The sequence below is a fragment of the Palaemon carinicauda genome, chromosome 8, assembly GCF_036898095.1.
Source record: "Palaemon carinicauda isolate YSFRI2023 chromosome 8, ASM3689809v2, whole genome shotgun sequence".
NCBI classification, from domain to species: domain Eukaryota; kingdom Metazoa; phylum Arthropoda; class Malacostraca; order Decapoda; family Palaemonidae; genus Palaemon; species Palaemon carinicauda.
The window spans coordinates 116,419,516-116,437,259 of NC_090732.1; the positions used below are offsets into that span (position 1 = coordinate 116,419,516).

General features: G+C 36.9%; 1 protein-coding gene across 3 annotated transcripts in view; it reads right to left on the reverse strand.

Moving 5' to 3' along the window:
• Positions 1-1,032: 1,032 nt before the first annotated feature.
• The window catches only part of LOC137645843 (uncharacterized), a 207,904-nt gene continuing 191,192 nt past the window's right edge, over positions 1,033-17,744 (reverse strand). For all 3 annotated transcript variants that reach the window (XM_068378826.1, XM_068378825.1, XM_068378827.1), the window contains 4 exons: positions 12,048-12,163; positions 4,313-4,465; positions 3,528-4,166; positions 1,033-3,346 (listed from right to left, as the gene is read on the reverse strand). In XM_068378826.1, the coding sequence (XP_068234927.1) occupies positions 2,464-3,346; positions 3,528-4,166; positions 4,313-4,465; positions 12,048-12,163 (1,791 nt within the window). In that variant the 3' untranslated portion in view covers positions 1,033-2,463. The remainder of the gene's footprint in view (positions 3,347-3,527; positions 4,167-4,312; positions 4,466-12,047; positions 12,164-17,744) is intronic.

The following is a 17,744-nucleotide window of genomic DNA, read 5'->3' on the forward strand; positions in this document are numbered from 1 at the left end:
CCTTTTCCATCATTAGCACTGAAGTCTACATAGGGAAAAGATGGCACACACCAATGACCCCCACTGTATTAACACAGGTTGGAGATTAGTACTGGCGCTCTGAGTGATCAGCCCCCACTCAGAGCTATGCGATACATGCTTCGACCACCTAACCTTTCTTCCCTTGCTTCAAAGCACCATGTCAAGCTCCATGAGCTTCCGAGCACTCAGCTGATCTCCATGTGGTTTAAAGCACTGTGCCCAACTCCATGTGGCTCCGAGCGCCAAACTGCAATCCATGTGCTTCCAAGCACCAAGCTGCACTCCATGTACTTCTGCTCATTGAGTCAAGCTCCACCCATTTTTGAGCACCAAGCAGCATTCCACTTTCTTCCAAGATGCAGTCCAAATGCTTTCTGAACACTGAGCCATACTCCATGTGCTCCTGATCACCAAGGTAAGTCTCCCAAACACATCTGATCATTGAGTTAGATTGGACACACTCATCTGATCACCAGAAGGAGGCTACATGGTGCCACTCCTACTGTCACTTGACTGGTAGAAATAAGGATCATTTCCCCGGCATGGAAGAAGATTTTTGCGGCCTAATCCTTCATTTACACATTCCCAGATCAATTCTTAGATTTGAGCATTTGTATTCTAGGGAAAGGATTTCCTTCTTTGTGAGGATGTGTGGAAATTAGCTTTCCTTGATAGACTGCGGAATTATTGATGTGCCACTCATCTACAAGTCTGAGAGTATAACTTTGGGTATTTGGTTTTTATAATTTATCTTTTGCATAAATTCATACCACTGATATACAATACTATTAGGAACACCACATTTTTTTAGCAACTTGTATTTAAAGTAAGAAGGGAACAAGATATTGGGGTTTTAAATTATTTGAACTTAAATTTACATTGTTGATCTACTTCATATTGATTTCTTGTCCCAGTTCATAACTTCTTCATTTTGCACATTCACTCTAGGAAATTGTACAGTGGCGTAAGATATTCTAACTGTTGAAACTATGACCACCTCAAAATACACTGAAAGAAAATTTAATTTATTGAAAAATTCTTACAAGATCATAACAAATAATACAGTAAAAATACACTCAGCAAATGATGGATGAACGGATGAAAACGATAAGAGTATTTACATAATGTACAAAATCCAGCATCATGTTTTGTTGAACAACATACCAGCCATATCACTCATCAGGTACTCTTAAATATTTTACAAAAAAGAAAAAAAAAAAAGTGTGTCCTGTGTTCCTAATGGGATCCTTGAATAATTACTTCAAGATATTTTATCCCTTAGGCCAGTAGGAAGATCTGATGTAAGAAAAGGCTACATTTAATATGGATAAATTAATGTGAAATATCATAATCTGTCACTTTAACAGGACACCATAAGTCCGTAACCTATACTTGGCATGTGCCTGAAAACCTTAGTCATCAACAACACGACACCATCACTCGGAATTTTTTTATTCTTTTAATAGTAGTACCATTAACCCTATACCAGATAGGTCTCAGAAGGCAGCCAAGTGTTTTACTATCCATAATACATATACAAAGGTACATGTATTTTTTTTTAATAGAATTCATCTAAAAATTATTTATAAATGTTCCAAGCCTTAAATATAAATTTTTTTCAATTATATTATTTTAACATAGCTGAGGTTTATTTACAAAAAGTATTGAGTTAATCTATGAGCCGGAAGCCTATCTAATAGGCTTGAAAACTTATCTTTGCATTTTGTAAAAAGAAATAAAATTCTACTCTATAAAATATTGTACCACATGTTTTTAAGATCTGGAAAAATGATTCATGTGACAGAAGTGGTATGGTATGTATGCCATCTGTCAACTATGCACTAAAAATACTTGGTACCACTTTGGTAGTATTAATCTGTAAATATTATTTTAAAAATGCCTAAGAGTAAATATAAGTTATTTTGAGTAAATATAAGTTATTTTGACACGGTATCATAAATTAATTGATGAAAAATTGACATTTGATGAAAGAAGTGCCATAATGCACTGAAGTTTTTCAAAATGCAAATCTATTAAATGAACAAATTACTTGCTGATCTCTTTAAATGTAATTAAGTTTGAACATGCCAGCAGAGAAACCATTCAGGCAGTTTTTATTGTCAGAACTCTTAATAAGTATATGGTCTAACTGAATGATGTTCCTGTGGTTTTAGACAGTAAGGAGGAATAGCTAACTACTAATTTTATACTTTCTTTAAAAATCTTGCAGGACGGTTGTGTAAAAATTATATCTAAAACACATTTCTCAAAATAAGGATAAAAACTCGTGATGTATTTAGTCCATTACTGATATAAATCTAAAACTAACATCAATTTCTTAATGTCTTAAGAACCATTATAAAAATATCAAAATAATATCAATATTTTTTGTTAGATACATTACTGTTTCACCTATTCAAATTCTTTCCCACTTTGTTTGTCTTAACTAGAATTATGTACCTCTTCAGGTAAATGATGTTGAACTGAAGAACTTGTAATGGTTGTTAATGGTGGTGCTACTATGGTAGAAATATTTTTTTGTGAAAACGTACCTTGTGAGACTAACTGGCTCTGTCTGTATGATTGAGAACTATCAATTTTAGGGATGTGTTTATTGGCATTGCTTTGTGTGGTTGGTTGAATTATATTTTTGTTCCCTGTGATACTTTGGCCCGATATTTTAAATGGTATATCACCAGAATTTTGAGGATCTCCATCTTCATAGTCACTTTGTAATGCAATTGACATTGAAGTTTCAAGAATCAGTGGCAGTTTCCCTGATACCTGACTTGACATAAAAGCCCCTTGAATTTTGGGCACAGTAAAGAGATCTGGATCATATTCATAGGCACCACTTTCAACATCTTCAGTTTCATAATCATTTTGGTTATTTGGAACTAGTCTAGAAGTAATAGTTGAAGTATTAGTGGTGTTGAAACCAAATATATCTAGTAATGAATGAATTGGCGAAATGACATGAGCACTCTTTGCTTCACCCTTATAGTCTTCCCTTGGTTCATGTATCGCATGTATGCCTTCAAAACCCCTCCCCTGAAAGCTGTCTGTGGATTTGCTAGAGTGGGTGTGCATATCTTTAGACTTTGGTGAAAGAGGAGTTGAGAAAGTTTCGAGTAGGGGGGACACTGTTGTGCTTTTGGGAATGGGTATGTTTCTCATAGCTTCATTAAAGTTAACTTTTGGAATTATCATTGGTGAGAACTGGTCAGGTAGTACAGTAGATCTTCTCAGAAAACCTGGAGATTTGTAGGAATACCGGGGTCTATGAGTACTTCCTGATGGGCAGACAGACAATGCTAAGTTTGTTCTGAAAAGAAATTGTGGAAATTCATTTGGGTGTATTGAAAAGGTAATCAATCACTTACACCTAAAGTACAATCAAGTATAATGAATATTCACTCCAATTTTATAGTGTATGCAATTCTTTAATGCATAACCCCTATGGAAAAGAGCATTCATGAAATAAGAAGTTTAGATATTAGTTTTACCTTATAGCTATGTTGATGATGTTATTTCCCCTGAAAAAATCTGATGCCACAATATTGGCTAAATGAGCCCATCGTTCTCTTAGCCACATTGTCACTGGTCGATTGACACGGTCAGACAGTCCACGAACTCCCTCATGAGACCGGAGAATGACATCCCAAAAAGAAGGGGTAAGGTGAGCCATGGCTGCCCATATTCTTGGAGATGATTGACGAAGAGTCATTTGGCCATCGAGATAGTGCTGAAGGTCACCTAACATTTGAGCATTAGCCCAGGCTTGAGGTAGAGGAGGCCATATCCAGTCTTCTTCGTCAGCTACATCAGCATCTATGTAAGCAAAGATAACACGTTTTCCAATAGACCAAATCTGATCTAAGGTTACTTGAGGGCCAAGGCGATCAGGCAAGAAGTCACGACCAAAGGTATGATTCAAGAGAGAGAGTAACGAGGGCACAGCCTCTGGGAACTCAAACCCAACAGGTGTGCGATGGATATCAATGATAATAGGGTCTCTAGATAGAGTTAAAAAGGTCTGGACTTCACTAAAGACCTCTTCGAGGGGTCGCCATTTAACCAGATCGTGGTTAACCCACAACTTCTCTGGTGTTTGAGGGTAGTATGCAACACGTAAGTCAAGGTACCTAGAAGTGCAGTATGGTTAATAACAGTATAGGATAATTACATTTTACACTGGAAAATAAATCTTAAAAATTGCTTTCTGACTTTGTAATCATGTTCCTTAGTGATGAAACTGTTTCATTGTCATTTAAAAACAGAGAATTCATACCTGATGCCAAATAGCAGTTGACTAATAATATTTTCATCTTGACACACTACCCAGGCCGACACAACATCATCCTCATCCTTTAAAGAAAATGAACCAGAATTATGAGAGCCTGGGATAACCAGGGATCGAAGTGACCTGGACCCCAACACATCCCTGTAAGAAAAGCAGAGTGCAGTATTGTACTTGTATGTATATAAAAAAGAAATTAAGAAGACAAACAAATAAGGCTACCCCCAACAGTTTCCATTACAATCTGTACACACAACTATAAGTGAGGAAATAATGCAAAAGTACAGCTTATAAGAAAAATACTGGACAGAAATACAATGGTTAAATGCCATAAAAAACGTCTCATAGGGGAGTACAGAAGTGCCATCAGTGTCACCTTACATAGTGCATCATAACATTACTTAAGGGTCTTGCAACACCCCTTCGGCCATTAGCTGCACTTGTTTTACTGTAATGCCGTCTATTTTACCTGTTTCTTCTTTCTTTACCTATCTAACTTCTTTCAACATTCCCTTCATAGTACAACTCCAGGTCTTTCTCCCCAGTTGCACTTGGGCACTGGATGGCCCAAATTCATATATCAAATCATAAAAGTTCCTATTTTATAGATTAACTTTCTAACATTATTATAGTAAGTATGAGGTTACTAAATTTTCTTCTACAAAAGTCTCATACAAGACAGGAAAGACTATTTAAGAATATTCTAAATAGAAAATAAATACTGTACAGGAACCACACTGATTTTCATGAGGAAGGTTTTGAGGTGCTCCTCGTGGTAGTGTTCTCAGTCCTATACTTTTAATATCTTTATATTCCTGTACACATATGTGATTTACTTGGAAAAAAAACTTGCTGCTCATGTAGATGATGCTACTCTTTTTGAATTGATCCTAAGTGACTAATTAACTAATGGCAGGCCATCATTGCCAATGACAACATTTAAAGCTCCTCAGTTAATGAAGAGACATTAAAAGCACTAGGCAGAAATCACATCACATATCAGCCATAGCCTTAGCGATGCTTCAGCACATTGATCTTATCTCTTCAGTGTGGACCTAAGGTGGCTAAATCTTTTTAAAGAGATCTAGCTAATATTAGTGTATAGTGAAAATTATTAGGATGGAGTTAAACTTTAACAAAACTAAACAGTAACACCGTTAGTAGGTTCCCAGTGGATTCCAACCCCACATCTAGATCTACAGTATTTCTTTATAATGTTTTTTAACTCAAATTCTGCATTATTCTCAATTGCAAATTAATTTCTTGGAAACACTGGTCTATCTTTCTCAATTTTATGCAGTTATTGACATACTGTACTCTATTTCACTAGGGGAAGGTGTCTTGTAGGTTCCATACATAATACCCAAAGATAATGAGATACTACATACTGTATCGAGAAAATTATTCAAGTTTTTGGGGACTTGTATCTTGAAGAAATATACTTTATTTTGCTAAAAAAAAGTCATTTCACAGCTTACCTTCTACTTAATTCAAAATTTTTATTTACCTTTTCTTCATTAGTTTTATTACTCTTGTATAGTATGTTATTTACTGTACAGTAGTACAAAGAAATCAAATCATGATATTGGTTTCTGCAGGCTGAGGCATAAATTGCATGAGGCTTCCAAAGCATGAAGGTAACATTTAATATTTTGGAGGAGGAGCCCAATATAAAATCAATTAGTAATATCTTGGAAAATAGAATATGATATGATGACACAGTACATTGAAAAACTAACTACTTGAAAGGATTCTACCTATATCCATACAGCCCTTGAACTATGTCTAATCTTCAAATAAAAATGGAGAAGTCAGCAGTTGTGGGAATAGTAGTAGCAAGTTTAAAATTGCACTTTTTTTCTGCCTTGACCTAAGTGACATTAAATACATTATTATTAATGGAACATATTAGCAAGTAAAATTTCTTTTGATCATAGACGTGAGAACTATTAATTTTGATACCAAAAAGAATGTAACCAATTATTCTCAGACTGGCCAGGGTTGATAATCTTGATGATTATTACAGTGATCACTGGAAGTTTTATATATATAGTACTGTTTATGTTTGGGTAAAGGATGATAGGCAGTCTTTTGCACTATCTGTACTTATAATTTATTTTTGCTGCTGGCATAAAATATCAGTAAGTGACTTCCTCCATTATTCAAAACTGCTTTTGTATTTAATGATAAAAGGGAAACATAAAACAAAAGTACAGTACTTGATCAAAAGATAGAAGCATCTGCCATTGAATTTCCTTGGAATGAAGAAAAAAACCAATGAAGTCATTGGTAAAAAAATTTTTTTTTTCATATATCATTACTGAGAAGTGTTGAATGCTAGGACTTAGAGCAGCCTGGCTATATTTAGAATGTTTCTATCGGAATTAACTATCTGATATGCACAAGTGCTCTTAACTCCCAATATCTATCTATATTACCTTATACCATCTCTCGTCCAATAGATGCACTGTACAGAGAAACTGGTCTATGGCCAGTACTTGGAAATAAAGGACAGCAAATACAGAATAACTGTTATCTGTTCTTTAATAATATGTGAGGGATTTTAAAAGACAGAAAATTGGTCTTATCTATTAGACAGAATTAATCAAAGATTAGAAAACAGAAATTCAAGAAACAACATTGTAAAATGGTATGTAATATTTGTGAAGTTCTGCCAGGTGGTATGCATTTACAATGAATTCAAGGCCAAATATGCTGTCATGGGACTTATTCGGGAGGGGGGGGGAAGAGCACCTAAGAGGGAGATTATAAGGAGAGCGGGACAGTTCGTTGGCGGCAATGGCAATTTCACCGGCTCTTGCTCCTACTCCTTTCCGCGAGAGGAAAAGGCTGTCCACTCTCGACTCCTCCTCGAATGGTACCTCTTCTTGGCCAAATGATGTTCTCTCCTCGACGACCTGTCCGAGGACGATGGGTCGACTAAGGAAGAATAAGAGGAGGAATATTTCTTCCTTTTCTTATTGATGCCGGCGCCCTCGGAACATGTGGTAGCAACTCCGAGGGGCTCGTCCTGTACTCCCTTGAAGCTGGTTACCCCATCCTTGGAGGGCAGCATGGACTGCTGGACTCCAATCTCAGGGCGAAGCTGTGGGGAAGAACCCCAGAGTGGCAGGTCCTCCGTATGGAGAGGAGACATGAAAGGGTTGCAAGGGGTGTCAGGCCACGACAGGGGATGCCACTCTGAAGAGCCCGTCGTGGTCCAGTGACGCTGGTTGGGCCTGGGCCCTACCGCGCCATAGCAGGTACCACAATAGATGAAACCACCTTACCATGTAGGGAAGACTCCAAAACCAGACCTGCCCCGGAAACGAGGATCTGAGCCGACGGAGGCTCCTGCAGTCTGATGCAGGACCACACTACCTTCAGTAGCATGTCATCCTGCACCGAAAAATCTGGAAAGTTTGATAAAAGGACACAAGGAACATCGGGCTCAACAATGAGGCGAGACCCAGCATCTAACTCATCTGGGACCCCACTCTGGGCGGGGACAGGGGAAAGTTCCGGAGAACTCGAGGAACTGCTGGACTCCCTGAAGAGTAAGATCGGGAGGAATGACTTCTTTTGGAAAGAGAATGGTCCTTCTTAGCCTTCTTCTTCTTCGTACCCACGTGGACACACTGCAACTCAGGCCAGTCTACAAATTCAGGACAAGGGCTGTCCTGCAAACAAACAGGGCTGCAACACAAGGTGCACAATGAACGAGAGTCAACTTCCACGTGGGACATGAAAGCGCCGCATGCTTTCGATTTAGAACCGGGACAAAGGCGTTGCTGGCGTTCGACCTCCATCGAGCGAAGGGCATACAACTACACACGAAGGTGAGAACACAAGTGCACAGGGAAAAGGAAAGGAAACACAATCTTGTAACATAAGGGTGACACTGCATTGAGGTTAAGAGCTGATATGGGTGACAGTCTCGACAATCAGAACAGTACTGAGGTCTTACAGACTAAGTCGGTGGGTCATTGACCCGGAGGCACGTATCAAGATGCCTGGCAACAAGGGGCAGGAGGGGGTAATCCAAATTTTCTGGTTGATACTGGGATGAATCCCAGACATTCCTATTGAAGTAGTTCCTGGTAAATAGATTGCGTCGTAACAAAGACAGTTTGATAATGGAACACCATCCTTCTGAAGCCCTCTGGACACTAAAGAGACATGTATATAATTGTAGTAATTTTGCTGCACCACCTTAATTACATGATTACCCCTGACTAACAAAAATCTGGTATTTTGGTGACTAACATACTTCAGTCCTGTTAATGCCTGTGATCTAATCCTGTTAGTTTAGTCAAAAGGAGAAAAGTCCATATTGTGAATGATTAGTATAAAAGTAAGAGATGACTGGTAAACCTAGCAACATCATCTCAACCACTATAAAGTAATGGGATAGCACTTAGCAAACTTCAATTAGTCAAGTTTCAATAATATGACTAGTTATGTTAAAAAAGCATACAGTATTTAGCTAGTACGTACAGTTGACTGCAGGGTACAGTGGAACCTCTACACACGAACGTATCTACATCCGAATATTCCAACATCCGAAGTAAAATTCGAGCAAATTTTTGACTCTACACCCGAATTTTATTTCGACACACGAAGTAGCAATTTTCGTCGTACCGGTTGTATCCGAATTTTTCGACACGCAAAGTACAATTCGAACACGTTCCGACTCTACACCCGAATGTTTTTTTCGACACCCGAAGTAAACAATACTCGTACGCGTAGTCGGTGCTCATAGCGCCTGAAGTGTTTTTTATTTCCGCCGATAGAAGGCAGCACATCGACCTCGGAGGGACGCTCAATTAGCACGGCTTGGGTCAGTCCTCTGTTCTCGTCGGCTTCTTGCGGTTGTGCTCTTTGCGTTCTGATATTAACTGTGAATTAATCGTGATTTTTTACGTGCATCCATTAACGATAATTTACGTAAATCATGGGTCCAAAAAGGCTTAGTTTTGCCAGTGGTAGTGGTAGTGGTGAGAAAAGGAAGAAGGAAATGCTTTCTATAGAAATTAAGCAGGAAATTATTGAAAAACATGAGCGTGGCATCCGCGTGAGTGAACTTGCTAAACAGTATGGCCGTAATATGTCGACGATCTCGACAATCCTTAAACAGAAGGAAGCTATTAAAGCAGTGAAACCTTCTAAGGGGATCACTATAATTTCCAAACGCCGTACCCCTATCATAGAAGAGATGGAACGACTTCTACTAGTGTGGATTGGATAGAGAGATCGTTGGCGACACCATCACCGAAACCGTTATCTGCGAGAAGGCGCACGCCATCTTTACGGACTTGAAGGAGGAGAGCTCTGGGGGTGATGCTGGGGAGAGTTCAACCGAGCCTTCCTCAGATGATTTCAAGGCATCTCGTGGCTGGTTCGAGAAATTTAAGAAACAGTCCGGGATTCATTCAGTTGTTCGCCACGGAGAGGCTGCTAGTGCGGACACAAAGGCTGCAACTGACTTTGTTAAGAAATTCGAAAATATCGTAAAGGAAGAAGGCTACGTAGAGCAGCAGGTGTTCAATTGTGATGAAACCGGGCTGTTTTGGAAGAAGACGCCGAGTCGAACCTACATCACTGCTGAAGAGAAGAAATTGCCTGGGCATAAGCCAATGAAGGATCGGTTGACTCTTGCTCTATGTGCCAACGCTAGCGGGGACTTTAAAGTCAAGCCCTTGCTTGTTTACCATTCGGAGAACCCTAGGGCCTTTAAAGCACACAACGTCGATAAGGATCAGCTTCATGTTTTCTGGCGATCCAACTCGAAGGCCTGGGTCACTAGGCAATTCTTTGTGCAATGGGTAAACCAAGTTTTCGGTCCTTCTGTGAAGAAGTATCTTCATGAGCAGAAATTGCCTTTAAAGTGCCTGCTATGCCTTGACAATGCACCCGCTCACCCCCCCGGACTTGAAGATGATATCTTCGATGAATTCAAGTTCATAAAGGTGCTGTATCTTCCACCAAATACCACCTCTATCCTCCAGCCCATGGACCAGCAAGTCATCTCTAATTTTAAGAAGCTGTACACCAAGCACTTATTCAAGCAGTGCTTTAATGTCACGCAAAGCACCAACTTAACTTTGCGTGAATTTTGGAGGGGCCACTTCAATATCGTGCACTGCTTAAAGATCATTGATCAGGCATGGAAGAAGCTGTGGCCTGATGCAGTTTCTCCCCGAGATTTCGAGGGTTTTGACCCCGAACCTGATCCCGTGGTCGGTGCAGCGGAAGCCGTAGAGGAAATAGTCTCCCTTGGCAAGTCCATGGGTCTGGAGGTCAACGCAGATGACGTTACGGAACTCGTCGCCGAACATCACGACGAACTGACGACGGATGAGCTCAAGGAACTCCATGCTATGTCGGAGCACATGAGTGATGACGAGGAAGAGAGCGAGGAGGTAGAACATGTGTTAGGTTCAGCGCAAATAAAAGAGGTGTTAGGAAAATATCAAGACGTGGTCGACTTCATCGACGTATACCATCGAAAGAAATTGCAGGTTTGTCGTGTAGTTTCTCAATTCGATGATGTTTGCCTAACGCACTTTCGAAACATTCCGAAAAGCCGTACCAAGCAATTATCTATCGATGCTTTCTTTAAAAAAAACTGCGAAGCGAACTCGCGATGAAGAGGATGTAAGTGAACCGAAGAAAACGGCAAAGAGTGAAGAGGAAGAAAGTGAAACACAGAAAACGGAAAAGAGTGAAGCAAAAGAAATTCAGTCAATTTTAAATATAAGTGATAGTGATTAAAATTACGTAATCATCAAAAAGAAAAAAAGAAAATGTAAAAAAAAAAATATAAAATATAAAAAAAAAAAATAAGCTAAGTTATGTTAAAGTTCACTTAGTGTAAGTTAGAATAAGTTACGGTAGTGTTACGTTTATCGTAGTTAACCTCTCTAGCTCCTCGCCGTCCGTCCGTCTCCTCTCTCCTCTCTGCGTAGCGAAGACGAACAACACCTGCGCTGGAGTTTCTAAGGTAAAGTGACGCTAAAAACCTGTTTCTTATTTATCATTTTTTGCTAATTCTTCTTATTTACATGTCTATTCTTCTTATTTACATGTCTATTATCTAATTTAGTGTTCATTATTCTCATGGGAAAGTTATGTGTAGTAGTTTATTAAGAAGTTATCATAGGTTTTTGGGCTCAACCACGGATTAATCCTATTTCAATGTATTCTTATGGGAAAATTCGTTTCTACATCCGAACAATCTCTACATCCGAAGTTGGTTCTGGAACGGATTAAATTCGTATGTAGAGGTTCCACTGTACTTGGAGGTAAATTAAAAATGGCTTTTAATTAGGAACCTGCCAACCCCATACCCCAAATATGAGTGGAATGCCCCTTTTACTCATACTATAGTAGTAGAGAACCATCATATATATAGAACTAGATAAGGTTTTAGATACAACCAATAAAGAAAGAATAAAAGCTACTATTAACTTCACTCCTCCCCAAACAAAAGTGTAACTGCTTATGGACAGAGTGCTGGAAGAGGTATTTTCAGTTATCTTTACATTTCTGAAAATTAGTTCTTAGTAGGTATGTAATGGGAGGAATATCATTGGACTACAATGATGTAATGAGAGAAAACACCCAGTATATGTATTTAGTTGTAACAGATTGGTCTTAAATTAGCTACATATTCTACATCAAAATTAAGGTACTTTTAAGTCCCTACAATATCTATGAATAATACCTGTTTTGCCAGAGCCAATTTGGATGTGATGCCAAGCAGTCAGCAGCAACAGCTATGCCATTCCTTATGAAGGCAGCCCAAACTCCAACGCAGCCACCAGCTGCTAGCATTTGCAACTAATGAAATAAAAGATATGATTATTCACCTTATAATTGTAAATGCTTAACGAAAAGGAACAAAATAGACTTGCACAATAATATAACTCTTAAGTTATAGCATATTCTTACATTAATATAACCCTCTAAAGTTATAGCATATTCCCTGGAAAAAAGGGCTTAGGATACAAAAAAAATTTAATGGCGCAAAGACTTAAATAATTACAAAAATTAATGTAAATGTCAAGGGCCCTTGAGCAAATATCAACAAGGAGATGGAATAAATGAATTATTTAGCCAAAACATTTATATTTTAATACTTTGACTTATTTTTTTTTTAACCAGGGGTTAGAAAAAGTTTATAAATACTGGCATAAAAAGGTTAACATAGCAATGTAAGATTGAGGAAAAAAACTTTTTTACATTTCTCATTGTAACCCAAATGACAACGTAAACAGACAACTGAATGATGGTTAATCACAGATAAACTTATACTCATTTATTCTAAAACAAATATAATTCACTAGTTACCACTAAAAGCCAATACTGTATATGAACACAGTAGTACAATATTGTAAATTGTTTATTTGTGGTTGTTTATTTATGGTAAGAGCTCCAAAGTCATATCTTTTAAACACTGTACACTACTGTACTTCTCTCTAAAAGCCTATCAGTCTACAATTCTTTTTTTCTAAATTTATATTTAACTAGTCCATGAGTTTTTCTTTGGTTTAAACTTATTGATAAAGAATTTTCTAACAAGCTTGTAAACTATACGGTTTTTATAAAACTGTTTCCATGAAAAATCTAATCCCAGCTCCTGGATCTGCAGTAGTGGTAAAAAATAACGATATGAGATGATGGAAATATAATACCCATCATGTGGAAGTTGCATGAAAATTTTTTTAAAAGTTAATATTTTTTTAAGTGCATATTAAGATACCAAAGAAAAGGTACTTTTCAAGAATATAAGAATTTTTCTTTTTTTTATGATGTATACTTAGCTCTTAGACCTACTGTATATAGGTAGAATGTTGGCAGACAAAGCTTTAGCAAGTCTGTGAAATTTTGTGGGAAAAGATGTCTAAAAAGAGCAGTTTCAATTTACAGGGTATTTTGCTATAGATTTTTTGTATGAATTCTGTATGCTTGGAATTGAAGTTCTGTACTTGAACGCTTTCCCTATTTGTTTTTCCCCTTTATTTCAAATACTGTACTGGTATAACGAAAGTGTCGCTTTCAAATTGTAGCACCTCTATTCCAGAGGCTTAAATTCAACAAAAAAAATTATTACCCAATCAATATTTACTGTAAAAAAAAAAGGGAATTTACAAATTTAGCAAAGATATGATTGCTTAGTGTTTGTCCACTTACTGTATTTGTTTCACAGTTCATTGTTAAATAGGAAAAAAAAAAACTTTCAGATATTAAAACCAATGATATATACAGTATACTGTATTAAGCCTTATGATGGAGAAGGTAAGACTGTTAGAACTAACTGCTTACCTATTTATGAATGCAAACGATAGTCAGAGTTATGAAAAATCTTATGAAACATGTATAAACAACTAACTGAACGAGGATGCCAGAGATTAATATCCAGATCACGAATAAGAAATCTAATAGACCACATGTCTTTATCCAACAAATTAAGATGAGAATTGGCAGTTGAAAATTACTTGAAACAAGGCAGAATGAAAGAATTATAAAATTTCTACAAAATAGATTGTAGGCAGTGATCATCTTTTATGGCTACTCCAACAAAGTGTAAGAGACCATGCTGGGTAAAGACAAGCTAAATCTATAACAGCAGCTGTAAAGACCTCAGCAACAACTGAAATTGTTGCTCGACTCGTATTATTTTACATTGCATATAAAATGTTGAATAGCTCTTGAAAACTTCACAATCCTCACTACTGTACAGTACATTACAGCAGGCTTTTTATTTTCCTAAGAAAATCAGCATTAAACAGATTGTTTCATTTCAACAGAATATATTTAAAACTAATCTTTGTTTTGAATCCTGTTTTTTTTCTTTGTTGATAGCTTTTCTTTTATAATGTCATCTTTACGCTCTTTGGTTTATTTATAATATTCCTTATCAAATTGTGTATTAACCTTTTCACTCCTGTATTTTCAAACTTATATCATTCTTTTCGGTTTAAAAAAAGAATCCTGAGCGAGTTCCGGCATCAAGTCAACAGAAATGCTTTGAACTCTACCTAGATGATGATTACAGCCATACAATAACTACTTAAGATTCCTTTAAAGGGCATACAGTATATCACAAAGCCATGGACAAAGAAACTCTCAATTATGAGTACAGTACAGTACTGTATACAGTATGTCTCCTATCTCCTATAAGCCTAGAGCATTCAGTACAGCAGTTTTCTATAATGAATTTTAATCAATTTGTTGATGTCTGATATTTTTTGATTTTTCATTTTAAAGGCAAAAACTTATTCGTAATCACAAGGGTCTAAGGCTTGGCAATCGAAAGTGTGAAGGTCCTACATATGGTTCAAAACACTTAATGATTGTGATCATGGTCAATTACTAAAAAAATCAGCAACTATTCAACACAAAGAAACTAGATAGAAAATCAGATTGAATTTATATATAAATAGTCTAGAGGATAAGCATGACATATTGGAGGAATTTTTTCAAATTGTGATAAAAACATGAAAATGGTATAGAGCACTTTATCATACGTAGCATCGTATTTGATCAGGACCCAAGTGGAACATTTCGACTGAAAAGGTGTAATTGTGATTTGAAAAGTACCAATATTATTTGCAAATAAAAGAAAAAAATTAAAGATGCATAATGGCATTTTAAAGTTCATATTAACATTAAAATTAATAGTGAAGCCCAAAGTAAACTAAATAGTATACTATTTGATTAAATAAGTAAATATTGCGTTAAACATCGACATTTGTTCTTAAGATTGGTGTTTAAAACATATCAAGGTATCATTGCTAAGCATCAAAGTATCACGGCCGATCATCATTCATTCCGATGTGCTATAATATGCCCCTGGGATTTTTCACTCATTTACTACCTTGGATTCATTGCTGTATCATAAAATAATGTTATGGTGGATGTAATGTTATCATTTCTACTCCCACGGGCTGTCTACGATGACTTTTACTATTGTATATTGCTCATAGCTAGTCAAAGTCAGGCAAAATGTTTCATGAACGACGAACGCAGTTAATATTCAAGTTATACTGATTAAATTGTTAATAAACATTTTTTTTCTCATTCAAGTCCCGGTGATCTTGCAGCCATAGTTCAATGGTAATAAACTGGATTAGATTAAGAGGTCATGAGTTTGAATCTTGACTACGATTATTTGTCATTTCATGTTTCTTTGCCTGTCATATCATGTCCAATGTACACTCAAAGACAATTGCAGAACAATAATAATTGAATTTCGTTTCAGGTATTGGTGAATGGGTGATGGTTAACAGCCTGCTTGTAGAGTAGAGAATGGCAAATCATGGCAAAGCGATGTTCCATAGTTCTGGTTCCTAACTGCTCACTCCATAAAATAAGTTTGCGGGCACTATATCACAAAATAGATAGGTGCAAAGCTTCTAAGCTTACATTTATTCATTTAATTTATTAAGCTTTTTTACCTGTACCATAATGAAATTATTAATAAAATTCTTAAACTTTACTTTCATCCCATTCTACCTTGAAGTCAGTTGGGATAACACCTTTCTATCATCAGTTTTGGCAACCTATTGTGGTCAGTTTGGACTTTTAAAATCTTTCATATGCATTGCCCTACTTATGTATATAACCAGATCCCTTCTAGGATTTTGCAACATACCTACGCTTATGTTTTGTTTCATTAACTGTCCTAATTTTGGCTATTAAAATAAATGTTCTGTACTATCTATTTCACTTTGTATAGGTTACACACCTCATCTGTGTATTTTCCCTTGAAATTTGCTTTTAGCATGAGGATATTTAACCTTGCCTTCATTACAAGGATTGCCCTATCCAGATCCATTTTGCTAATATAAGGCTGTGGGCCATTTCCTTCTATGAATCTCAATTTTCTTCATCTCTTTCTTTTCTTCTTCAATAGTTTTCTCTATTTTCCATAATTCTTTTCTCAACTGCTATTTTTCAGGGTCCTTTTCTCCCAGCTTTTTATTTCTTCTATTTCTATTCCATATTTAATACAAATTTCTTTAATGCTGTTTCATCCAAGCCGTCCCTTCGAGTTACTTCAGCAACACAAGCTTTCCCAACTGACTGGAGCTGTTGCGTGTTATGCCAGGAAGTGACAGATGGACCAATTGTTTGAGAAGAAAAAGTAAAGCAGATATACAGTTCCAGATGTGAAACATTACTTCAGAATATTACAGCATTCAATGACCTTTGGTGTGTTCCCTTAAATATAAATATGTCCAAACTCGACAAAGGCAGTGGGATTCAAGACATTAAAATCACACCATGCATCATGGCACAAGTCATGCTACAACAAATTCAGTAAACTAAAGCTACAGAGAGCACAGAAAAGGAAGTCAGACGATGCTCTCGAGGAGACCAGTCCTGTTAAAATGCAATCCACCAAAGTTGTGAAACCAAAACTTGCTTTTAACAGAACATGTCTCTTTTGTGATGGTACGGGAAGTAATTTCCACAGAGCATCGACTATTGATATCAATAAGAAGGTGCGCTGGTATGCCACAGAACTTCAACACACAAAACTTCTTACTACACTTGCCATGTTTGATATGCAAGCAATTGATGCTGATAATCACATAAAATGTTTAGTTGGACTTTACAACTAATTTCTCCAGCTTCTTGAACATTTTGACAAAAATTCCTGTCAGGAGTCACTAAAAGGTATTGCTCTTGCTAAACTGTAACGTACATTGAGGGGGAAAAAAGGACAACAGATGACGCTATTCACATATTCAAATTGTCACACCTTAACAAACTTTATAAATCCAGATTGTGCCAATTAAATGCTAATGTCCCAGACAGGGTCAATTCTACACGGTTTGAAAGAGCGACTTTTGCTGCAACTTCCTGACCTCAAAGTGAATCATCAAGGTTGCTAAGTACTGCTTTGGTTTGATGAAGACATCAGAGCAGCATTAAAATTTGTGTCGGAATACAACTATGGCAATGAAGCAATCTTTTTAGCAAAATCCGCTCGTATTGTTCGTACAGACAAGGTGACCAAAAAAACAACAATTTGATGGATCCTTCAATCCAGAGTGTCAACTCAATTCAGTTCCTGATTCACTTCTTGCCCTTGTTAATATGGTACTAAAGGGGACATTTTAAGTGACCAATCAGTTTGTATTGGAATCATTAAACAGTTTTATTTTCTATTACCTAAACCAAATGAAGTTTGGATGGAGGTTATATTTTCACCCCCGTTTGTTTGTCTGTTTGTTACCAAGATAACGCAAAAAGTTACTGATCGATTTAAACAAATTTTGCAGAGGGAGTAGGTATGGTCCAAGGAAGAAACAATTATATTTTTAGAACAAAGGTCAAGGTCAAGGTCAAAGTCACCACAAAGATCAAAACCCCATTTCAGCCATACCTTGAGAACTATTGATCATAAAGA